This window comes from Mus caroli, unplaced genomic scaffold, assembly GCF_978045245.1.
Source record: "Mus caroli unplaced genomic scaffold, Mus_caroli_1 scaffold_2, whole genome shotgun sequence".
NCBI lineage: Eukaryota > Metazoa > Chordata > Mammalia > Rodentia > Muridae > Mus > Mus caroli.
Genome location: NW_028227257.1, coordinates 47,044,328 through 47,070,147, shown reverse-complemented (window position 1 = coordinate 47,070,147; position 25,820 = coordinate 47,044,328). Strand labels below are relative to the sequence as shown.

At 41.4% G+C, this 25,820-nt stretch overlaps 1 protein-coding gene across 1 annotated transcript; it reads left to right on the top strand.

The window, feature by feature from the left end:
• The first annotated feature begins 154 nt into the window (after positions 1-154).
• Positions 155-25,747, top strand: Mcm8 (minichromosome maintenance 8 homologous recombination repair factor). The gene is made up of 19 exons (XM_021150651.3): positions 155-438; positions 1,051-1,222; positions 1,655-1,738; positions 3,528-3,610; positions 3,904-4,053; positions 5,281-5,384; positions 7,106-7,304; positions 8,603-8,688; positions 10,488-10,639; positions 10,952-11,147; positions 13,754-13,784; positions 14,851-14,991; positions 16,811-16,952; positions 20,280-20,475; positions 20,906-21,125; positions 21,628-21,837; positions 22,848-22,924; positions 24,724-24,913; positions 25,579-25,747. The coding sequence occupies exons 2-19, from the start codon at positions 1,075-1,077 to the stop codon at positions 25,669-25,671; spliced, it is 2,502 nt and encodes an 833-aa protein (XP_021006310.1). The 5' UTR covers positions 155-438; positions 1,051-1,074; the 3' UTR covers positions 25,672-25,747.
• Positions 25,748-25,820: the final 73 nt, after the last annotated feature.

The following is a 25,820-nucleotide window of genomic DNA, read 5'->3' as shown; positions in this document are numbered from 1 at the left end:
ACGTGCTGCACGCCGCTTCCGCTTTCCGTTCCCGACCTCCGGTCGGCTTCCGGAAGCCTGGCGACTTCCGTCTCTCTGAACTCTTTGATTGGCTACACTTCATCCCGCCCCCCCAGTCGCGTGGCTTCCTTAAGCATAAGCGCGTCATAGACGCGCCAAAAAAGAACTTCAAGCGAGGTCGGAGTTTGCCTTCTGGGCTTGTGCTCGGCCTTCCCCGCCCTGCGTCTGGCGTTCTGGCGCGCAGTGACGCGGGCACCGGGCGGCTCCGGAGACGGAGTGTCCGCGGAGCCCTGCGTGAGAGTGTATACCGCCTACGGCTCTGTCGCAGGCTCCGGGGCTCCTGAAAGCAGGACGCGAGGAAGACGGGGAGTCAGGGATTGCGTACGACTTTTCTCAGGCTGCTTCCCTATGTAGATGTTGGAATCGCCACCGTTCTCAGTATGTTATCCTGTTAGATCGATGTGGAACGTAGTGTTGCGATGGAATGCCTCATCCTGAGGATCCTGAAGACTTGAGTTTTTATCACAGGGCTATCACAAGCAACCTTGATTTTTATTAGTTTGCATACTTGCGAATCTTTTATTTATTAAAACCTCTTAGGGTTAGAACAGGTTCTCCTAATGAATTACAGCACAGCGTATGAATCTGTCAATAGTTTGTATCTGTGGGATAGGAATTTTTAAGTGGAGTTTCTTTCGGAACAGTTTTAGCCTGCCACAGAAAGTAATACAACGAAGATTGAGCTATGTTATTTCCCTAGTATTGTACTAGTGAGGATTATTTTCAGCCAATACTGCCCAATATTAGTTCCACACAGAAAACAGGTTCAAGTTAACTGCCTTGATTTTTCTCTTGGTGGTTTGTTGAAAACTGGTACTGAATAAATGTATATGGTGTACCTTAATCATGATGGAGATTAAAAGAATTAACTATACAACACATAAGGTTTATACTGCAGCATGGAACTTTGCAAGCCTAAGTGCTGGTCTTAAACACAGTACATTAATTCTCCGCCCCCCCCCCCCTTTACTATGTTAATACATTTTTTAGGAGTGCTGTTGACTTGTGGAAGACATGAGTGGTGCATATAGAGGCAGAGGTTTTGGACGAGGAAGATTCCAAAGCTGGAAAAGAGGAAGAGGTGGTGGGAACTTCTCAGGAAGGTGGAGAGAAAGAGAAAACAGAGTTGACCTGAGTGAAGCTTCAGGAAAGCACGCTTCTGGTACGTGCACGCAGGGATCGATCTGTTTTCTCTCAGGAAAGAGACAATTCAAGGGCCGGTAGATGCCGGAGGTAGGTAAGGTCCCTGGAACCCAGATGGTGGAAGGAGAAAACTGACTCTCCATAAGCTGCCCTCTGACCTCCACATATGCACTATGGCATGTGTGGGCCCACTAGTGTGCACAGGCAACATAATGTAAAAAGAAAAAAAAAATACAAGGAATGGAAATAGTGATAATGCCTATTAATAATAATGCCTAGTAGATAGCAGGATAGTTTAACTCAAACTTCAAGTCTGAAGGTTAATATTTATAATTCTTATTGAAATATCTAATTTAAAGTCTATTAATAGACTCCTGTAAAGGAGAAACTAGTTGGAGGGAAAAATAGCCAGTGCTTTGGTTTTTACTAACATCGTATTCTACTTTTTCAGCACAAGCCTCACAACTGTTACTTCAACAGTCAACATTGGATCAGTTTATACCGTATAAGGGCTGGAAGCTTTACTTCTCTGAAGGTGGAGTTTAAGTTATATATTCATCTTTGGACACTACAATTCATGTTACCATTGTGCACTGGGCTTTCTGCTATATGCCTTTCTCTCTTACAAGCATTTGTTTGAGCATTATTGTTATATAATGTATCAGGAAAACAGGAACTGGTGAATGTTTCAAAAGATTTCATACAAGGAATTGGATATGTATATGGAAGACTCAACACAGCAGTCTGATTCCTGTGACTGAGGGAGAACCAACCAAGAAATGCCAAGGTTATCAGAAGTGGGAGCTCAAAGGGAGAGGCAGAGCAACAGTGACATATTCATTGCATTGCACCCTTCCAAAGCTGTGCTGTATCACTTTGAAAGACATCCTACTGTGTGATGAGAACTTAGACAAATGAAGCTGATTGTCCCTAGTAACTGAGGATAGATCAGATGTTCCTGGAGGCTAGAACTATACTATCCTGTGCAGTCGCAAAGATGCCATGGAACAAGGGGCTAGAGAGATGGCTCAGCAGTTAAACATGCTTACTGTTCTTCTAGAGAGCCTGACCTTGGTTCACAAAAGGAAACTCACTCTGAAACCCTTTTTGACCTCTGTAGATACCTACATGCATGGCATGTGCACTCTCTCTCCCCCCCCCCTCCCTCCTCCCTCCCTCCCTCCCTCTCCACCTCCCTCTCTCCCGAGCATGCGCATGCACGCGCACACACACACACACACACACATGCACACACACATATAAAAGTAAATCTTACGAGAAGAAGAAGAAGAAGAAGAGGAGGAGGAGAATAGTTTCTTGTCACCTTCCAGACCTTCCAGTGTCCTCAATTGGATGAACTAATGATTGAATAGGAATTTGGGCAAAGATGACAGTCAGACATCAGGAAATAGTAATAGGCTTCTTGCCAAGGATTAGATGGCACTTGATGTTTGTAAAGTGTGCAGATGTTGGTTTTCTGTTTTCTTACGGTATTGACGTCTATCATATCTCTTATGTGGCATGGTTTTGTTCTTGCCTTTATTTGTAGCTGTGGGTTTTCCCTCTCCAGTGTACTGTAGTGCTTGTAGTCAAGGATCCTGTCTTGTGACAGACTTTTAATGTTCATTGTGTGAATGAATTCGTTTCCCCTCCCTATTAATTTGATAGGTGTGTTTCATAGGAGATCCTTTGTTCCTTTAGGATACATCAGCTACACCATTTTCATCATCACCCTGGTAGCTAGCTCATACCACTCTAAAGTGATTTTTTTTAGATTATTAAAGATGGAATTCAAGGAATACTTTGCTTAAAATTGACCCAGCTGCATTTCATTAGACTTTCTGTGACAGAGAAATGTAAAGATACTATACAACTTTGTAAAAATATTAAAAAGTGGCATTATAATTTTGAGATTACAGTTAAGCTTTGGTCTGTCTCCAGATCCTTCAGAAATAACTAGCAAGTGGCAGTTTGAACTAGTAGAATTTACTTTACAAAGATAGTGATTATCTTTAACTCCGTTCATGTATATGACTTTGCATTCCTTAGACTTGAATAAGACATTTGAATGATAAACCGTTTGAGGAGTCTAAGACTCAGAAAGTTTCTCAGATATTTGGGGTTTTATATATATTTTAGGTTATTTAGACATTAGTTTTTTTTTTTTAGAATCTCAAGTATTCATATAGTATTTATGCAAACGCAATCATAGCATGGATGGAGTAGGCAAGGAAGAAGAATGCGTGGGGTTTCTAGGGATCTGTCTCAGTGTAAAATGCTTCCATCTGTGCCTCTTGGTGCTAATGCTGAACCTGTTGCATTAGTTTACAGTAATAACTCTCCTTTTATTGAGAAGATTCAAGCATTTGAGAAATTTTTCACAAGGCATATCGACTTATACGATAAGGTAAGAGCTTTCTACCAACTTTGGCAGTCCACCATTATGTGACAACTAACTGGACAATGTTTGAGGAGCTAGTGAGCGTGAGCAGTGCAGCTGGGGAGGTGTTAAAAATACCAACTTCAAAAGTTTGTTAAGTGTATATATGTAAATACATTTACAATATTACAACTATGTAATAAAACTTAGAACTATTACTGTCTGACTATTACATACTTTCTGAAGTGTATACTAAATGGATACTTATGATAATTGACTCAAAAAAGCAATTGTTATGTTTAAATTTTAATCTTTTATAGGATGAAATAGAAAGAAAAGGAAGCATTTTGGTGGATTTTAAAGAACTGGCAAAAGATGATGAAATAACTAACTTGATACCTGATATAGAAAACGCACTAAGAGATGCCCCTGAGAAAACACTGGCGTGTATGGGGCTGGCAATACATCAGGTACATTTGGCCAAAGTTTTAAAAGGAGATATCATAGTGTTTATACCTTTTGAAAGGTACTTAGCATTTGGTAACAGATGTTGGTTAGAGTTTAAGGATTGCAGTCTTCCCCCTAAGAGGTGGTAAGTTCAGCCTATGTACAAGTCACCTGAATTAGTTTCATTTCATTAAAGATACAGATGTTGTATTTCCTTTTTGAGAAAGTATCTGATTGTAAATATAAAATAGGCATGGTTTTAGGAACTTGGAGCAAAAGGATTTACCTCAGGTGTAGTTTGGTATCGGGAGAAATCACTTATTTCCCCATTGAGTCCTGTATGTAGACTGGAAGTACCAGTAGGTTCTGTGCTTGTATCGGTTGTTCTTAGGGACAGAAGCACCCACATAAGTGCTTCAAGGTAAAGGGCAGCAGGTCCCAGGATGGGCATCTTGGCTGCCTTCAGGGGCTGGGCACAATGGGGAAGGCCAGAGGGAGATGTAGGCTTACGATAGGTCTTAAGGGGGTATGTAGAGTCTGGACACAGCAGCGAAGTCAGGGTATCCAGGTGCAGCAAACAGATCACCACACAATTATGTGTACTGCTAGAACCCCTGCACTGATAATCTTGCTTCTTGTTCAGACTCATCCAATCATCCATTATTTCTCTAGTCAGGCAACCACACCATCACTTTATTCTAACATGTACAATTCCTTTCTGTCTTTCCTGCTCTGGCTTAGGCCCTACAGAATTTGTTTAGTGGAACCCAATGTATAATGTCTCAGAGGGCTGTTATTTTATGTGTATGAGTATTTTGTTCATATGTATGTATATGTCGTGTGTGACTAGTGCTCAAAGAAGTTAGAAAATGGCATTGGTTCCTCTAGAACTGGACTTATGGATGGTTTTTGAGCCACCATGCTGGGAATGGAACCTTGGTCCTTTCTAAGAGCAGCAAGAGTTCTTAACTGCGGAGCCATCTCTCTAGCTCCTACAGTAAGGTTTCTTTAATGCTAAGTTTATGTGGGACAAAAGTAGTAAGTAAGTAGGGATGAAGAAGTGTTCTGGTGCAGGCATAAGAAAATCTCAAGTAAAACAATCTACTGGAAAATAAATAGTCAGAATCAAATATTTTTCTTTTAAATACTATCAGGATAGTATTTATTTATTTTTCTGGGATGTTCATAAACTTTGGGTTTTATAAGAATTTTACTTAAAGAGACTATTTATTTTTCAATCTTTGACTAAGGTATTAACTAAGGACCTTGAAAGGCATGCCGCCGAATTACAAGCTCAAGAGGGATTGTCTAACGGTGGAGAGACAATGGTAAATGTGCCACATATTTATGCAAGGTGAGAAACATGATGCTATTTTTTTCTCAATAACCTTTTGATTATAGTACCAACAAGTGGGTTTCATTGTGGCATTTTTATATGTATTTAAACAAAATGTTACTTTGTTTTTATTTTCCTGGCACCCCTCCCCCAACTCTTATTTCCCTCTCAGTGTTTGGGGGACCCCCTTCCTCCCTTCCAACTGTCCCCACATCTGTCTTCATAGCACAGAGATTCCATTACCCTCTATTGTTTTTCTCTCTTCTCTCCCTTGAGACTTGCTCCCCAACTCTCATGACTTTTTATGTTCATGTCCTCTGTCTGTGTGTCTATAAATCTATATTTCATATGTGTGAGCAAGCAAGCAGTATGTGTATTTCTGTCTCACATATTTTGCTTAATGAAATGATCTCTAATTCTATCCATTTTCATGCAAGTACCATAATTTTATTCTTGTTTACAGTTTAGTAAAATTCCATTATATACCTTAACCATTACAGACATCTAGGCTAGTTTCTTCTGTTGGCTGTTGTGAACAGTATGCAGTAAATACGAGTGTACAAGTTTCTGGTGTGCTTGCTCAGAATCCTTCAGGAATACTCGGTAGTGCTATAGCTGCGTCATTTGATAATTGGGATCTCTGTATTGATTACCAGTTCACATTCCCATCAGCAGTGTATAAGGACTCCTGACAGATAGTCATTCTGACTGAGATGAGATCTCAAAACAGTTTTAATTTGCTTTTCCCTGATGTCTAATGACAGCAAAATCTTTCCAAGTATCTCTTGATCATTTGTATCTCTTTCCTTGAACTAGATTCAGTGTATTCTCGCATTAGTTAGAGTAGTGGGAAGGGTTTAAGAACAAGAACCTTGGGTTACTGAGAGCTCAGTGGATGAGAGGCACTGCCATTGAGCCTGATCACCTGGGCTCAATCTACAGAACCCATATAGTGGAATGAGAGAGCCAACTCCCCAAGTTGTCCTCTGACCTCCACGTGCATGCCATGGTGCACACACAAAACATTAAATGCCAACAACAACAAACAACTTCTTCAAACTTCAGGGTTTCATTTTTCTCTTCCAAAATTTATAGAAGATATTTTATAACAGTTGCAGACCATTAGTCCCAGCACCCACGAAGCACAGACAGGTGGATCTCTGATTTCAAAAATCAGAAACCCATAGGTAGCATTTTCCTTTTTTTTTAAATTGGATTTTTTTTAGACAATTACTTATTTTATGTATCTGAGTACATTGTAACTGTCTTCAGACATACTGGAAGAGGCATCAGATCCCATTACAGATGGTTGTGAGCCATTATGTGGTTGTTGGGAGTTGAACTCAGGACCTCTTGAGGAGCAGTCATTGCTCTTAACTGCTGAGCCATTTCTCCAGCGCTGGAATATGTTTTTTATTTTCAGTTTTTGAGACGCAGTTTTTCTCTCTGTAGACCAGGCCGGCCTCAGCCTCAGCGATCTGACTGCCTCTTACCCCAAGTGTTGGGATAAAAGGCAAGCACCGCCACACTTCCTTTTCTTTAAAGAGAAAGTTCTCCTACTTTTTCTCTAGACAGCTATATATGGGGTTTAGCAATTTTCATTTTTAATAAAATTTAACTTGTGAGGTTTCTGGTATAAAGAGGGATGAATTCTGTGACTGTGCCTAAGAGGAACTTGTGAAAATATAACTCTATATATTATAAGTTTATGGAGAGACACATTCTTGTTTTATTTTTAGAGTATACAACTATGAGCCCTTGACACACCTCAAGAATATCCGAGCAACTTGCTATGGGAAATACATCTCTATACGAGGGACTGTGGTCCGGGTCAGCAACATCAAGCCTCTTTGCACCAACATGGCTTTTCAGTGTGCTGCATGTGGAGAGATTCAGAGCTTTCCTCTGCCAGATGGAAAATATACTCTTCCTACAAAGGTGATATGTTCTTTAATTGATCGTATCTTCTCGTCTTCCTTACAGAGGAGGCGCATCAGTTACAGAAAGATTTGCCAGTGCTTTTGAACAGAACTGTTGCAGAGCAAATGGCTGTACACATAGAACTCAAAACACAAGACTTCATTATGTTTTGTGGTTGCCTGGTTTAGAAGGCTGGAGGAACCCTCACCTGGGTGTTTCTTCCTCTGAGTCTCTGTGGAGTTGCCATTACAAAATGGATCTGGTAGAGTGAGGCGTCCCATCTTTCTTATGGGTTGGTTTTGGCTTTTCACACACATTATGGCAGTTCAGAGCTTATAGTCTACTCATGGCTATTGACATCTGCTGTGCAAAGAGATCAGTTGGTAGGCAGAGCACTGTCCTTAAGCCAAGTTCAAAAAGTCATGCAATTCCATTTCTGTCATGGTTGATTAGAGTCAATCACAGATTGCCTGGATTCCAGGAGAGAAAGCTCCTGAGAGGGAGTTACACTATTGTATATATGATGCAATGCCTTAAGCTTATAAATGCATCTTGAGACACACACACCAAAACTTGAACACAACTTGCTTGTACAATGAGAAGTACTTGTCAGGTAACTGTACCACACAAACAATGCAAGGGAGGGTTAACGTTTATTGCTGTGAAGAGATACCACAACCATGGTAACTCTTATAAATTGCGACTAGCTTACAGTTTCAGATGTTTAGTCCATTATCATGGTGGGGAATACGGTATGCAGGCAGGCATGGTGCTAGAGAAGCTGCTGAGAGATTCATGCCTTGGTCTGCAGGCAGCAGCAGGAGGCTGGAGCCACAGTGGGCACAGCTTGAGCATAGGAGACCTCAAAGCCCACCTCCACAGTGACACACTTCCTCCAACAAGGCCACACCTCTGAAAAGTGCCACTCTCCATAGCCAAGCATTCAAACACATGAAGCTATGGGGGCCATTCCTATTCATACCACCACAGGGCACTAGAGGAGAGCAGAGGGTTAGTGAAGATCCTTAGTGAAAGGCTTTTCAAAAGTTGAGGATTGGGTCAAAGCGTATGGCCTGAAGGAGGTGGTGCAGTCAAGGAGCCCAAGGACTGGGAGACTGCCTGGACAGAGGAAGCCGTAAGGCCATGATAAGTAGGGAGGTAAGTCAGGAGCTTTGGCTACTCATAGCAGAGTGAATACAGAGGATGAGAAGGGCCAGCTAGAAAAGGACCAGCGATGACACCTGAAGATAGTAGACCGAGTTTTCTTAATGTGATCATGGCTTGCCAGAAGCTGAGTTAGATGACTTCTGTTGCAGTGTCCTGTGCCCGTGTGCCGTGGGAGGTCATTTGCTCCGCTGTGCAGCTCTCCTCTCACAGTTACACTGGACTGGCAGTTGATCAAGTAAGTACTCAGACATTAAGTGAAAGAGAAGCTCTCATTCTGCTAAGTAATCTATGGTGGCAATGATTACTGATGAGTCTGTGCTTTAAAATGGTTTGAAATTGGTTGGTTACTGGATTCTAGAGAGGATGCAGTGATACCTCCCATTGCTACTGAGAAGTGGTTCATTTCCTATCTAAATGATGTGATGCACTGCACCTTCCATGATGGACTGGGATAACACTGACGTTTTAGAGAAAGGATCACATAGAAGTGGGCTATTTGATGACATGTTCTCATTTTCTGTTGAGCATGTTACACCATTTATTATTGGCTTGTTTTGCTTTATTTGTTTTAAGAGTCAGGCATTATTTCTGTATTTTTAAAGATTTATTTATGTGAGTTATGCTGTGAGTGTAAGCGCCCATGGAGATCAGAAGAGGGGCATTTAAGGGCAGAAGAAGAGCTTCAGGCCCCCTGGAGCTGTAGTTACAGGCAGTTCAGAGTGCTGGGAAACAAACTTGGGTCCTCTGGTAGAGCAGTGAGTGCTCTTAACTATTTAGACATCTCTCCAGCATCATCATTTTTTTCATCTAGTGATTTTAGGTTTTCTTGATTATATGTCATATTCTATAACCACCCCCCCCTTTTTAAAGATTTATTCATTTTATGTATATGATGAGTACACTGTAGTTGTGAGCCTTCATGTGGTTGCTGGGAATTGAACTTGGGACCTCTGCTTGCTCTGGTTGGCCCCACTCATGCATTATTATAAATAACTATACTGTAGCTGTCCTCAGATGCACCAGAGGAGGGCATCAGATCTCTCGGGTGGTTGTGAGCCACCATGTGGTTGCTGGGATTTGAACTCAGGACCTTTGGAAGAGCAGTCGGTGCTCTTACCTGCTGAGCCATCTGGCCAGCCCAGCCCATAACCATTTCTTTAAAAAATTAAATAAATAAATAAATAAATAAAAAGACTTACAGCCCCCGAGTTGGGTGTGTGTAATTTTCCCTGCTCTTAGTGAGAGGTTTGATGCTATTCTGATGCTCATTCCTTTTAGGGTGCCCTCCCTCACCTTCTAATCTCTTTCTCTGTGCAGTTATGAAGTGGTGAAGGGATATTCAGTTATCCCCATGGCCTGCCACACTTTCTGTCCTGGAGCTGTCTTGTATACTGTCCACTATTTCCTCTCTGGCCTTCCTGTCAGATGCATCCCCTGGATTCCCACTGCCTTCTATTTGCCTTACCCTTTCATGTTTCTGCACACTTTCTAAATTAAAGTGGCTCTTTAATATCATTTTTAGAAACATGTGCTTTGTTGTTACTGTATTGAGATAGTAATTTTGTAGCCACATGTAACCTTGCACCAACTCTTCCTTAGCCTCCTGGGACTCTGCTGAGAGCCTGGGTTGCCACTTCTCTATGACCTTTCTCAACAGCTGTCTCTCAACAGTGATGTGGTAGCTTTTTCCTCTGGGTAAGATATGTTTGCATCTCAGTAACTAAGGAAATTGCTTGTGAGTTTTGTCTGCGCATTCTGAACTTCATTTGCTTCACCCGCCACTACTTTCGTATTTGGTGTTTTCAGAAAGAGTGAGTCCTATTTGTTAGTTTTTGAGGGGAGCTAGGTGAATGAATACACAGATTCATTCTGCCATTCTGAATTGGAAACTGCTAACGTGATTTTTTTTTTAATGTACCATTGAACTCCTTAAAAAGCAGCCTGCCTTTATCTAGAACAGTATCCTACACATCCTGAGTTGAAGAAATAACTGTATTAAGATATATTCTAACTGAGAACTTTGAATTGCCTTAGAATCCAGGAGCTGATGTCTGATGCACAGAGAGAAGCTGGTCGGATCCCTCGGACGATAGAATGTGAACTTGTTCACGATCTTGTAGATAGTTGTGTCCCAGGAGATACAGTGACTGTTACTGGAATTGTCAAAGTCTCCAATTCTGAAGAAGGTACGCTGTAACTTTCTCAACAGTGATGTGCTAGCTTTTGTCTTCGTATAAGATATTTCTGCATCTCAAATAATTCAGGGAATCCCTTGTTCGTTATGTGTGATGAAGTATTTGGTGGCTCAGGCTTGAAAGTGCGCTCTTTAGGAAGCTGAGGTACAAGGATAGTCACAATTTGAGGTTAGTCTTGAGGCCTTGTCTCTAAAAAGCCTCAAGTGAGGGAATAAATAAAGTCACTGAGTTATAAATCTTGTTTAACACTCTAGTCAATTGTGTGGAAAATGAAAATAATATATTTAATATTTGAATTTACAGGTTCTCGCAATAAGAATGATAAGTGCATGTTCCTTTTGTACATTGAAGCAAATTCTGTTAGCAACAGCAAGGGGCAGAAAGCACAGACTGCAGAGGATGGTTGCAAGCATGGGACACTCATGGAGTTCTCCCTTAAAGACCTGTATGCCATCCGAGAGATCCAGGCTGAAGAGAACCTGCTCAAGCTCATTGTCAAGTAAGTACTAAATTACCTGAGGCTTTGTTAGGGATGCATGTCAGCGTGCCCTTGTTACTAGTCAAAATTTATAGACAGAATGGTTGGCAAATGATTCCATAAGCTAAATCTAGCTTGCTATGTTTTGTTTTAGGACCTGTAGGTTTTTATATTTATGAATGGTTTAGAAAAATGAAGAGTACTTCATAACACAAAATTATGTGGAATCCATATATTATATGCCATTGGTGTCCATTAGTAAAGCTTTATGGAACATTACCACCTTCAGTCACGTATAGGAGTTCGTAGCTGCCTTTGCACTGTTGTGACTGTGTAGCAGCAACAAAACCATCCACTTGACAATGGGTGTTTATACTGATGCCTTTTCAGAAAAAAGCGGTACCTAGTGTAAATGAAGACCATCTCTCACAAGCTTGTCATAATATAGTATTTTTTGGCATTCTGACAGTTTGGGGATAATTTTGAAACAGTGAGGAAAATCATGAGGCTGAATTTACCATGCCTAGGAGCAGTGAAGGAAGAAGACTTGGAATGTGGTCTGTGAAGAAATTGGTCTTGTCATACTCCCTTTTTCCAAGATGTTGGGCTTCAGAATTGAGGCTTTGTCTCTCTGCTTGAAGTATGTCAGTTCGCCAACTGAGGAAAGTTTTGAGTTACTTGAGTTCTTGTCCTTAATCTCTCAAGACTTCCCCTCCAAATAGGCATCCCGACTTACTCTGTGACAGCTAGTGCTGTGATTGGCTCAGCAGATGTAAGCTACATAGGAATTGTTGTCTGAGCAGATGCCCAAGGAGCAGACATGTTGAAGCTCAGACACCTCTCTGCTGTCCTTACTGGTTATAAGTGAAGTTGCCTCTTAGCAGCCCTTTGTCCCCGGCCACCAGTTTGCCTTTTTCCCTTCTGTCTTCTTGTTTGTGATTTCATCATCCAAAGTAGAGTTTTCTAGGACCCTTCACTTTATTTATCAGAAGATTGGCAAATGAGGCAGGTTATTGTTTTGAAAATTTTTGGTGAAACATCCCCCAATCTGACTGATTTGAATGTTGTTAACAGCTGCCTCTACACTACAAGTTGAGTCTATATGGTCTACAAGGCTGAGATTATTTACATCCTGGGCCTTTAAGAAAAAGTTCATTGACCAACACTAGGTGAGAGAACAGAGAAGACAGTGTTAGAATTACCAATATATGGCAAGTTTAGATTCCTTTGGGAGCAATGATTTGGTTAAATGCCATTTATTTGGGAGAAGAACTTAGAAATAGCAGGAAGGCAGGAGTAATACAGAGAAGGGAAACCGGGCTGGGATGCCCTGATGAGCAGGTAGTTGCCATTAGCTGCCTATGGGGACCTAGACTGGAGGAAAAGCCCAGCACTTCTGCTCTGCCCTTGTGTGTACTGAGGATGCTTCTGCACCCATGGGAAAGTCTGTGATAGACTTTCAGGTGATTGGTAGGGTGTGGGTGGCCATTAGACTAGAACATAGTAAAGATGATTTCCAAGGGGCACCAGTTTCTGTTTACACTCATTGAAAAAGGAGGAGGTTCATAGTTTACTCCTGGTTCTTTCCCGTTGTTTGTCCCTTGCTTACAAAATGTATATATGTAAATACCATGTTTGTGTGTGCACGCACATACATATGTACATGAAAATGTGTGCATGCGTTATGTTGACAATCAAGTATGTTCCTTGTGTTTCTCTTGGTAAGTATCTTATGTTTTGAGCCTGTCTCAGTGAACCTGGAGCTCAGAGGTTGACTGGGCTGGGCAGTGAGCACCAAGGATGCTTCTGTCTCCACCTTCCAGTGCTAGGATTGCAGTTCATCACTCTGCCTGGCTTTTCATGTGGTGCTGGGAGTCTGAAAGCTTTACGCCTTCACAGCTCGCACTTTGCTGGCTGAACCATCTCCCTAGTCCTTGGAGGTTTCTTTCTTTTCTCTTCTTTTTAAAAAATATTATTTATTTTATGTATGTGAGTACACTGTCACTGTTTTCAGACACACCAGAAGAGGGCATCAGATCCCATTACAGATGGATGTGAGCCACCATGTGCTTTCTGGGAATTGAACTCAGGACTTCTGGAAGAGCAGTCAGTGCTCTTAACTGCTGAACAATCTCTCCAGCCCATAGATTTATTTCTTTATATTCACATTCTTAATCTGACTCTTCTGAATTGAACTGAAAAGGAATGAAATTTTAAACCACCTTTGAGTACTACTGTTTGTGCTGAGCTCATACATTAGTGTTCTCCCTTCAGTGACTTTACTATACAGGTCTCAAATGTCTGTTCACATAAAACAAATACCTGGGAGTGTAGGGGACCTCACGATAGTGTAGTTTAAGTGTCCGTCCGATTAGCTGTGCATTGAGTTACTTTAAGATGGTTTCAGGCATTCCCTTGGAGCATAGATTTTAAAGCATTCTTCTCTTTATAGATTAAATAAGACTTGAAAAGGTTTACTATAAGAATAAAACTTATGGGGCTGAGGAGATTAAACTTTGCCTCCCCTTTGATATTAAATAAAGGAGATTAAGCAGATTGTAAAATAGCTCTTGTAATGGACCTATACAATTCAAGTGAGAATTTAAAGGCTGTATTCTGTTTTTCAGCTCACTTTGTCCTGTCATTTTTGGTCATGAAGTAAGTATATTACTTCAGTTTAAAAAGTGCATTGTTGTCAATTTTAATACTTTAAAGTAGTGAGATTCTCTTACCAGTCATTAATATTTTAATATGAATCATCATTCTCTATACAGTTTTCAACCTGTGGGTTGCAATTCATAACAGTAGCAAAATTACAATTATGAAGTACTGTACACTGAAGTCATTTTTTGGTGGAGTCACCATAACATGAGGAACTGGATTAAAGGATTGTAGCACTAGGAAGGTTGAGAACCACTAATCTGTAAGTTTATGTCGAAGGCAAACCCTGAAACTGTCGACAGTTACTGGAATGGACACCTTTCAAAGTGACTGGACACTAAGTAAACACCAATAGGTGCTTGGTGTTTCTCACTGTGGAGTGGATTGTGGTTTTACATAGTTGTTCTTAGCAATTGCTAAGATCCTGTTGACTTAAATACTTCGTCTTTGTCTTTGTCTTTGTTTTACTTATTATATGTAAGTACACTGTAGCTGTGTTCAGACACTCCAGAAGAGGGCGTCAGATCTCATTACGGATGGTTGTGAGCCACCATGTGGTTGCTGGGATTTGAACTTAGGACCTTTGGAAGAGTGCTCTTAACTGCTGAGCAATCTCTCTAGCCCTCAGTCTTTGTTTTTAATCATTTGTGTTATAGCAGGTTGTTTCTAGACAAACGTTTTTTTTCTTTTTTTAGGCCAGCTTTTGCTTTGTTGCCCCAGAAAGCCTTGAACCTATAACTTTCCTGTGTCTGTATCTCGAGTGCTGGGATTGCAGACTTGCTTAGCTTTGCTTCTCAGCTTCATTGTAAAGCAATAAAATTCAGTCACGTTAAAAAGTATCCTGGCTGGTGGTGCAGCTTAGGGCTGAGCACCTGACTAATTAGGCACTAAGCCTTGGGCTCCATCAGCACTGCAAAGGGGATAATTCCTAGACAAACCAGTGCTGTAGACATGTAAGAGTGCCCTGTGCCATACACATGCAGGAGTGCCTTGTGCCGTAGACACAAGTGCCTCTCGCTAGTCATCTTTACGTTTCTTTCTCTGTTCTCTCCTTCCACTCGAGCTCGTCAAAGCAGGTCTGACGTTAGCACTCTTTGGCGGTAGCCAGAAGTATGCAGATGACAAAAACAGAATTCCCATTCGAGGAGACCCACATGTCCTGATTGTTGGAGATCCAGGCTTGGGGAAGAGTCAGATGCTACAGGTAGAAAATCAGTTATTTGGTATTTTGCCTTTTGCTTATATTATTGGCAGGTGACATTTCTCAAAGTGTGACATGTTTGGGTTGTAGAAGAACTAGTTTGACTAGGGGTATAGAGGTTTGTGTGAATAATACACAGTGTGTCTGGCCTTATTTTCACTTCAAGCTAGCCTCTTGCCACACAGACTACATAGGCATCTTGGTCTCTGAAGGTCTTAACTATGATGAAACGCTATTTTCCTGACAACACCATTATTATACCTGGTAATGCTAGTCTATTGTACTGTGACTACATCAGTGACCAGACAGTGAAGGGAATAAAGCTGGGTCATGCATTCTCTCCATGTTAAGTACATGAGCTTCTTATTACTCTCCAGAGGATTCTGGTAAAGGCAAGGGGAGGAGCCGTCTGAATACATCGCCACTGTTTCTCTAAATCCAAAGCAAAGCAGCTTCTTTGGTCAATCAGTTTTTAGCCACCAAAGAAGGTTCTGTCTGTCCCAGCTAGAGCCTGCTGCTGTTTCCTTCTTAGGTTCATAATGGCCCTAGAAGGTGCTATTTGTTAGAATGCTGTGGTTTTCTCAGAGTGATACCTAGTAGGCTTGATGCAGTGTTCTTCTTAAAAATGCCCTTCACCCCCCCTTACCAAGGTCTATCTGGCCCTTTGGTGAGTTGCAGTCAATGCTGATAAATCTTCATCCAGCAGTTGAACACTCTGGTTGTGTCTTGCAGTTATGTTTGAAACTCTTTGAACATGGTATAGGCAGCCCGAAGCTAGTACTTGTATATATGTAGCTCCCCAAGGTGGTCCTGATGTGTAGACAGAATCGTTGTGATCTTCCCATTGCATCGGCATCCCGTCCTTTCTTTACATGTGTCATCTTTATTCCCCTTGGCTGAATAGTAAACCAATCATTTTAATTCCTTTAAAACATTGCATCCTTGTTTGGGTCTCTTTGTCCAGAAGAGCCTGCTTTAACCTGTTCTGAGCCCTTGGAATAGCCTATATAGGAAACCACCCCAGTATCAGCATTGTCAGGATTCTCAAAACAGACTAACAGAGGGCTGAGTGTATGGCTCAGTGGATAGAAGGCTTGCCTGGCACACACAGAATGACTACTGTGGTGGTAACTCCTGCAAAACCAGAACTTCAAGGTCATCCTTGGTGCCACATAGTGAGACCCTGTCTCAGGGAGTAAAAGTGGCTCAGCAATTAAGACCATTGGCTCTTCTAGAGGACCCAAGTTTGGTTCCTAGTACCCATGTCAGGTGGTTCAGAATCACTTTAATTCCACCTCCAGGAGATCCACTGCCCTCTTCTGGCTTTTATGAGCATCAGTACATTTGTGATACACACACATAAATATACATCAAAACCTAAAAGGACTTAGCAAAGAAAGTGGGATGTAAGTGTAGGGATTGAGCTGTTGACTATGATGGTCAGTGGTTTTGTTTGTTTTTTACTGGTGTGTGTGTGTGTGTGTGTGTGTGTGTGTTACTGTATGGAGACAGTCGTGGTGTCAGGTTTGTTTCTTCCTCTGTGACTCTGTACCTTATTTTGTGAGATGTGGCCTCTTACTAAACTTCGGAGCTTGTTGTTTCGGGTAAACTGTCTAGCCAGCAAGTCCTTGGGATCTGCCTGTTTCCACTCCGGAAGTGCTGGGATTATGAATGTATGAACGTTCAACTGCTATGCCCAGCTTTGAAAAGGAGACTGGGGGTCCAAACTCAGGTTCTCAAGCTGCATGGCAAAGACTTTATCTGCTGAGCCGTCTTTTTCGCCCTCTGAATGATTTTTAAACCTTTGCTTTGTTTTAAATAGGCAGCATGCAACGTGGCGCCACGTGGTGTGTATGTTTGTGGAAATACCACCACCAGCTCTGGTCTCACTGTGACTCTTTCAAAGGACAGTTCCTCTGGAGATTTTGCTTTGGAAGCTGGTGCCCTTGTACTTGGTGACCAAGGTGAGAGAGCAAAGGGACTAAAGATTCTGGGGCTTGACACCTTTTTCTTCTTGAAACAGTTGCCGTGCTGTGCAGGTTAGATTGCTTCAAGAGACATTCTGCAGCCTCTACCACCGAAGTGCTGGAATTAGAGGCATGGGCCACCTCCTCTTGATCAAGCTCTTCATTTCAATGAATTAACTTTTAGTTTGAGAGTTATTCCTACAATACTGTCTCAACCAGTGAATTGATAATGAGTATCAAATAATAATTGAAAATACAGTACTATCATTCTATTTTTATTATACAGCTGAAACTGGTGTTATTTTCAGAATCTTATAAAATATGTCAAAATTAAATGATTCGATAAAATATGAATAGTTTCTACAGCTCCAACTTTATAACCATATTACATTTGTGACCATTTGTTTGGAGTTTTGTGAGTTCTGAATGGAGTTGGTTTGGATTATCCAGTGAACTCTCGTTCCTCCTGCCTAGTGGTATATGTACAGTGAGTGCTTGTTGACAGCATTACTGTGACTTAGCTCAAAATAGTTCTAGTTACCTTGAAACAGGAAAGAAGGTGGATGCTGTCTTTCGTTCTAGAAAGATTGCCCCATGAGTTTAGAGCTGTGACTTTAAATAGTTCCACTGTATTTAACTTCATCTTAGCCTTCTTCAGTGGCAGAGTCCTTCACTTGGCCACCTTTCTTTTCATAGCAAGTATCACCACATTTTCAATAGGCTGCCTCCTGTGGGCCACATATAATGTAAGCTTCACTAGGGCAAGAATTTGGTGCTTTTCTGCATGCCTAGAACATAGCACTGGTGTACAAATAATAACCAACAAATATCTACTGAAGCAAGCATTCATCTGGTGTTCATCAGAAGCTCCAGTGTGCCTGCTAAGATGTCAGGAAAAGGCAATAGTGCATGCAGATAAGGATGCTTAACTGTAAAACTGCCAGACTTTATTCATTAGAAGTGGAGATAGTTAGAGGTTAGCTATACAGACAGCTAATGGGATTTAAGATGTGAAATGAAACTGCCAGACTTTATTCATTAGAAGTGGAGATAGTTAGAGGTTAGCTATACAGACAGCTAATGGGATTTAAGATGTGAAATGCTAAGTTAGTGTCATGTGTATATATTTTAATAAACTTGCATATATTTAAATAAACTAAACATGATGTGGCTAGACAGCACTGTTAGGTAAAAAGGGATTTTACAAGTATAACAGAAGAATACAAAGGAAAGATCAACAGACTGAGTTCTAGAAACAAACAGGGTCTTGTTAGAAGTTTTACAAAGACTGTGAGGGAAGAGCAAAATATAAAGCTTTTAAAAATAGTATTTCCAGGAGGTAGAGAAACGGCTCAGCAGTTAAGAGTACTGGCTGCTAATCCAAAGGACCTGGGTTCAATTCCCAGCATCCACATGGCAGGCCACAGTTGTCTACAACTCTAGTTCTAGGAGATCCAACACCCCCAGACATACATGCAGGCAAAACACCAATGCATACAAAGTAAAATAAGTAATTAATTTTAAAAAATAGTATTTTCCTTTAGTATCTGATGAAATGCCCAGAAAAAGTTTAAGCATTAAGTTTTGTGACTTAATATTTGTATTCAGACAGGCAGAAGAGTTGAGGATTGTTATAGTTGCCTGAAGTCTGTGCTTTATAACCATGGGTCAGGTGCTGGAGAGATGGCTGGTCTCTTAGATGACTCAGGTTCAATTCCCAGCACCAACATGGCAAGTTAAACTGTCTCTAACTACAGGCCCAGGAGGTCTGAGACTGTCATCCTGGCCTCAGTACCCAAACACATCATCCATAGATATACATTCAGGTAAAACACTCATACACACAAAATAAAAATAAATCTTAAAAAAAAAAGTGCAGTAGAAGTTTCCTGTCTGAGCAAAACTGAAATCCAAGCAAAAAATGAAAATTATCCATGAAATGTTTAATGAGAACATGAATTTCATGAAATAAAAAGTTAGGGCTACTAGATAAAACATTGATGATCACCTGGTGGTGGTGCTGTAAGCCTTTAATGTTCCAGGACAGCCAGGGCTACACAGAGAAATCTATTTTGAAAAATACAAACAAAATTGATCAATACACAGAACTGACCCTGCCAGATGAGAGGATAGATATAGAGGAAAGGCTTATTGTAATTCCAGTGACTACAGAGAAGAGAGCACGATTGCAGAGGTAACACAGTAAACACAACACAGTGGGTAACTGGTTCCAGGAAGTAGGAACCTAGAAGTAGCACTGGGATTGACTTGAAGAGTGTGAGAGAGCCCCGACTCTAAGGTGCTTTAGGTTCAAGCCCCAGCCCTGAAAAAATAGATCTATAGGTCTTGAAATGTAGACAAGCTAATGAGCAGTTATTTCTCCTATGTGCTCAGCTGGCAAGGATTTGGTGGCCGTAGAGTACAGGCGAGTTTAACTGGAGACCCCTAACAGAAAGCACAAGGTGTGGTGAGGAGCCCGGGACTCGTGCTTTAGGAGTGACATCCCTGGTACTCAGCCCTCGGTACACATCACCAGTGGTGCTGTGGGTTAAGTGTCCCCGCCTGCGCCATCAGTACCTCCTGTTATGCTTGAGTCTTCTATGTATACTCTTGTGCCCAAATCATGCTGCCCACAGCCTGCCTAAGACTCAGCTCAAGGAGCACCTTTTCTGTGAGCCTTTTAGTCCCCTATTTTAACTGTATTCTGTTTCAGAGAGCTACCACATAATCCTGCACAGCCTTCTCTTCTTTCTTCTCTTCTCCCCTCTCCTCCCCTCCCCTCCCCTCTTCTCCTCTCCCCTTCCCTCCCCTCCCCTCCCCTCCTCTCCTCTTCCTCTCTTCTCTCCCCCCTCCCCTTCTCCTCCCCCTCTTCCTCCTCCTTTCCTCTTTTTTCCCCCTCCAGGACAGGGTTTCTTTGTGTAGTACTGGCTATCCTGGAACTCTCTCTGTAGTCCAGGCTGGCCTCAAACTCAGAGGTCCATCTGCCTTTTCTACTACCCAGTGGTTTAGGAAGTACATTTCTTAGATGTTTGTATCTTACCTAACTGGTTAAGTCTTGATCCATTTTAAGACTTGCATATCTTCATGTATGGGGCTGCCACATTGTGTGCTACCCATGGAGGGTGGAGAATAAGTAGTGGCACATGGTTTTGTAATGAGACTGATGCAATATTTGCTGTAAAACATAGCAGTCCTCATTGACATTTGGCAATTGTAAATTCTAGAATCAAATGGAAATAGTCATTGTACAGCAACTTCTGCCTTACAGATTTGGCAGCTGACCAGAGAACGGTGTTCTTGTCTATTTTTCTACTGTGCTTGTAGGCATCTGTGGAATAGATGAATTTGATAAAATGGGGAACCAACATCAAGCCCTGTTAGAAGCCATGGAACAGCAGAGTATCAGCCTTGCGAAGGCTGGGGTGGTCTGCAGCCTCCCTGCAAGAACTTCCATTATTGCTGCTGCAAATCCAGTCGGAGGACACTACAATAAAGCCAGAACAGTTTCTGAGAATTTAAAGTAAGTGTCTTCCAATGTGTATGCTGTGAGTCAGTAAGGAAGGATAATTGACTGTATCAATAAGTAGCTCATAGAAGTCAGAGGTCTCCAGTAATGCACAGAAACGTACCTATTAAGTCCTGAAGACAGTGAGCTTGCCCTGATAGCCTACATGGAACTGGCCAAGCTTTCAGGTGCAGGTGTCAGTGTTACGGGAGTGGGGAGAATCTACACATGCTCACTGTGTAGATTGTTGGAACCGCCTTGTATTAGTGTGTACATTCTGTTCTGTTCATTCCAGCCACTTAGCTTAGGAAGTCCTGACTGTAGTTAACAAAAGCTATAGACGTGCTTGTAGAATGTGTATTCATTGTTTATCACCATAAAATCGGAAATTGTTTAAAACCCTAGTAAGGCTGATTCCAGATACTGTTTCTTTCCTGCTTCCTAGGATGGGGAGTGCCCTACTGTCCAGATTCGATTTGGTCTTTATCTTGTTAGATACGCCAAATGAACAGCATGACCACTTACTTTCTGAACATGTGATCGCGATAAGAGCTGGGAAGCAGAAAGCGGTTAGCAGTGCCACAGTCACTCGTGTGCTCAGTCAAGACTCAAATACTTCTGTACTTGAAGTGGTTTCTGAGAAACCATTATCAGAAAGACTAAAGGTATACATGTTTCTTAAATATTTAGTTTCATTCTACTTAATGTGTGAGATGGGGGCTGTAAGTCTTTCTCAGTGGTATATGTGTTTATCACACACAGGGCTTGCTCTGGACTTAAACCTCAGCATCTATCCCCGCCCAATAGAATTCATAAACCTCGACATTTACAGCATACTTTGGAATCATCTGAGGCAGTCACTTCGTGACTCCTTTGGGAGTCACATATCAGCTATCCTGCATTTCCGAGATTTACATCACAGTTCACAACAGTAGCAAAATTATAGTTATGAAGTAACAACAAAATAAGTTTATGGGGGAAGGGGTCACCACAGCATGGGGAACTGTGTTAAAGGGTCACAGCACTGGGGAGGCTGAGAACCGCTGAGCTAACTAAGGTGACTGGAACGGTAGCCATACTGCGTGGTTTATTTGGGGGAGTTTTAGAACTTTTTTATTTACCTAAACAAGCTAGAAATTTTCAGCCATTTTTTTCATCCTTGTCTAGGTGGCTCCTGGAGAACAGACAGATCCGATTCCACATCAGCTGTTGAGGAAGTACATTGGCTATGCACGGCAGTATGTTCACCCAAGGTTATCTACGGACGCTGCTCAGGCCCTTCAGGGTTTCTACCTGGAGCTCCGTAAGCAGAGCCAGCGCGTGGGCAGCTCACCCATCACCACTCGGCAGCTGGAGTCTTTGATCCGTCTGACAGAGGTGTGCGTTGTTTGCACTCAGGGTTTTTGTGGCTAGAGGAACAGAAGAGCTCAGCCTGGTGACACAAACCTATAGCTCAGTTATAAGTCAGTCAGGATGCTGACTTTGTATGAGGCCTGTAAAGTGAAAAGAGATAACGATAGGATGTGGTTCAGGGGCCTCGAGTGCCCGTTCAATGTGTGCAAGGCCCTAGGTTCAGTCTTCAGCACTGAGAGAGGTTGAGGGTGCGTGCGTGTGTGTGTGTGTGTGTGTGTGTGTGTGTGTTACATAATGATTTCTCCTTTTCTCGGTTTTCTTCACTATCATCCTTCTACATCAAAAGTGGGTGAATTAAAGATTTTATTTTTTTGAAGATTTAGTCACTTCTGTAACATATCAAAGCTACAGAGATCTTTCTAGGCAAAGGACCAGTTATACCAAGCAACTTTTATAGTTTTAAATGACACTGTAGATTTCTAAAGTGTCTGAGAAGTGGGGAGGTTACCTAGAATCCCAGGCTTCTAGTTTGAGCATATAGGAATGTGGAGTCTGCCGCCGCGTGTCTTGACTGCTTATGTGACAGGTCTGTAGGTGTAGGCAGCCTTTCTGAGAGCAGCACTGTGTGTCACAATGCACGATGCTCCGAGTACTACTGCAGTGAAAGTTAGCTGCATCGGATGGTAAGGTTCTTTTGATCCTAAAATATGGTTGACTCCTCTGTTATTTTAGTTCAGCTAAACTGATTTCCTGATAGTAAAAGGCAACATTTTCATAACCAAATCTCCTGAAATGAGCACTCAGAAAAATATTAGTAGGTAAAAGTACATTCTGGCTGTATTTTAAGCTATTTGTACACTTTTCTAATTTTTTAATTTTTTTTATTCTTTGAGAACTGCCTGCATGCATACAATGTATTTTAATGATAGTCAATACCTAGCCTTCCTTATACAATGAATGATTAAGCTTTGATACAAGCATCTGCACAAATGGTGAAAATATTTGTCTTTTAAGACAGTTGTTTTCTTTCACAGGCACGGGCAAGGTTAGAATTGAGAGAGGAAGCAACTAGAGAAGATGCTGAAGATATAATTGAAATTATGAAGCACAGGTAAGATTGACACTAATGCTTTTATGTGAGGAGAGGCAGTGCTTCCATCACACGTGTGGTCATCAGAAGACAACTTCTGGAAGCCAGTTCTTCCTCTGCATGGGTCCCAGGGATTGAACTGATGTCAGTCCTGGCTGACACCTTTACCTGCTCAGTCATTTTGCTGCCCCTTACTTAATTTTTGTAGGAATCTGTTCTTTCTCTTTCTCCTTTTCTTTCTCATCTCTCTTCCCAATCCTCTTTCCTTCCTCCCTTTCTGGGGGAAAAAAAAGCACTTTTTCACTTTGGGGAAGTATGGCAGATATTTTTCAAATCTTTTTTTTTTTTTCCCAAATGGAAACAAGGTAGCATGGATTAAAATCGCAGGCGTCAGTCATTAGTAGTGTAACATTTGGAAGTCATTCATCCTTATGTGCCAAAGTTGTCTTCATGCCAAAGTCGTCTTCATCTGTAAACCGGAATAATTATAATTCCCCAGGCATAGGATTGCTGGGAGGGTGCCTGTGGTAAATACAATCACCATCTGTCAGTAACTCAAAGCATTTCCAGCAATAAAGGAACATTAATTTATTGCTTAATTCAGGTGGCTTAAGCCTGAAGGAAGTACAGAATGTGTACTGGATCAGGAAATGGGTAGACCTCATTCTTCTGTCATGTGCTCCTGCCTTACTTTATGCACATTTCGGTCTGTAGAGTTTCTCATCTATTCAAGGAACAGATTGTGACTGTCCAGGTCATCCCTAAGGACTCCTTACGGACAGGGCTAAGATCTGTTCTGTTCGCTGCCCTGCACGTCCTAGTGGGTGACCAATACATATTTGATAATTCCCGAGTAAACAGTTGTTAAACTGCCTGTGGGATTTGATGTCCCATTGTACAGATGGGAATCAGCAGTAGAGCTGGATTACAGGGCAGGTAATCCTATCTGTAAAGGGTGTTGCAGACTCCAGCCAAAACTCACTGTCAATGCCTACTTCTCTTTCTTGGTTATTCTGTAAAAATAGAGAACAGAGGAGAAGTGGGGTTAGTGTCTGACTGTCACCACTGCAAGTCTGCACGAGCTGAGTGCTTCTCAAGAGTGTTCATTTTTAGATCTCTTTATGGGTCTGGGTGTTTTGCCTGCACAGAGGACAGAATTGACAATGGAATCCCATGGAGTTAGAGGTGCTTGCGTGCTGTCATGTGGGTGCTCTTAAACCCCAGTCCTCTGCAAGGGCAGACTGTGAGCTAAACCATGGAGCCATTTCTCCAGCCCCCCTAGACTTTTAAACATTTTTTTCTTTGCAGATGCTGTGGTAAAAAAAAAATAGCACGCCTTTACCCAGGAAAACCTAAAATATTGTGTTCACAAATTTTAGTTCTATAAATCAGAAATGATGTTTTTTGGTATTTATAATACTGCTTTTCAACTCTACATTTTTACATTTCATATTTACAAATTTGTTTCAGTGTTTTGAAATAGGATTCCTCCCTCCATATCCCTAACTGGCCCTGTACTTGTCAATGTATTTCAGGCTGTCTTTAAACTCAAGGGAGTTCTTATGCTTTAGCTCCTGAGTACTGGGACTACAGGCATTTATTGCTCCTCCTGGCAAAAGGTTTTGGATGTGGTTTTGTTCTTCTAAAAAAATCACTAATTGTGTTCAAAATACTTTTCTGTCAATCTATATATATCCTAATGAATTTCAAAGTGGCTAAGTCTCACAGCACTCCCAGACTTCCACTATGAATTGGAAACACAGCCCAAAAATTTCTGTAGCCCTGCCATATGAGATAATCCTTTCTTCTCTATCTTTAAGCATGCTAGGAACTTACTCAGATGAATTCGGAAACCTGGACTTTGAGCGATCCCAGCATGGCTCTGGGATGAGCAACAGGTCAACAGCAAAAAGATTTATTTCTGCTCTCAACAGCATTGCTGAAAGAACTTATAACAACATATTTCAATTTCATCAACTTCGTCAGATTGCTAAAGAACTAAACATTCAGGTATGATGACCTAAATACTGAGGTTCTTATTAATAGAACAAAACCACTTGTTTTGTTTTGTTTTGTTTCTAGCTGTTTTCTCTGTGTACAATCCTGGCTGTCCTGAAACTCTGTAGACCAGGCTGTCCATGAACTCAGAGATCTGTCTCTGTCTCTGTTTGCCTCTGTCTGTCTCTGTCAGCCTCTCTGCCTCTGAGTCCTAAGTGCTAAGACTAAAGGCAGGCATATCCATGCCTGGGAACAAAGTCACTCTTTAGCTTTAAGATTCTTTGTTACCTCTTCTCAAAGGTTTTGGCATTTCCGATGAGGGACTTTTTTATAGGAACACCTGCGCTCTGTCTGGAGCGTCCTGTGGCTACTCATTGTCATGGCTCTGGTTTCTCTTTTGGTGAATCCCCTGCTGCTCCTACTTTGGAGTTCTAGCGGAAACCAGTGTAATTGCACTTTAAATGTGGCAAGTAGTTTAGATGTAAGATCATGCAATTTCAAAAGCTAGTCTAAGTTGGGCTTTTAATTAAGACAAAGTATTCTTTATTTAATGGAGTACTATATGAAGCATAGACTGTTTTTGTTTGTTTGCCTAGGAAGCTCTCTGGGTAGAGATTAATGTGAAAGTCATATTTGGCATATTACTGAATGCGCTGACTCTTAATGTTTGCTTTTAGGTTGCTGATTTTGAAAACTTCATTGGATCACTGAATGACCAAGGTTATCTCTTGAAGAAAGGCCCAAAGATTTACCAGCTTCAAACTATGTGAAAGACTTTACCACATCAGGGCTTCCTGTGGTTTAAAATAGTTCAGAATCATCTTAATTACAAAACTGAAAATAAAAGTTCTGAAAAATGACACAACTCCTATAACAGAAAAAAGGCGTATCCATAGTTTATCCAGAAGAGTAAGCAGAG

Coding starts and splice junctions, on each gene's coding strand:
- Mcm8 (XM_021150651.3), top strand. CDS start 1,075: ATGAGTGGTGCATATAGAGGCAGAGGTTTTGGACGAGGAAGATTCCAA. Junction 7,305..8,602: donor AATATACTCTTCCTACAAAG/GTGATATGTTCT, acceptor CTTCTGTTGCAG/TGTCCTGTGCCCGTGTGCCG. Junction 24,914..25,578: donor CTAAAGAACTAAACATTCAG/GTATGATGACCT, acceptor GTTTGCTTTTAG/GTTGCTGATTTTGAAAACTT.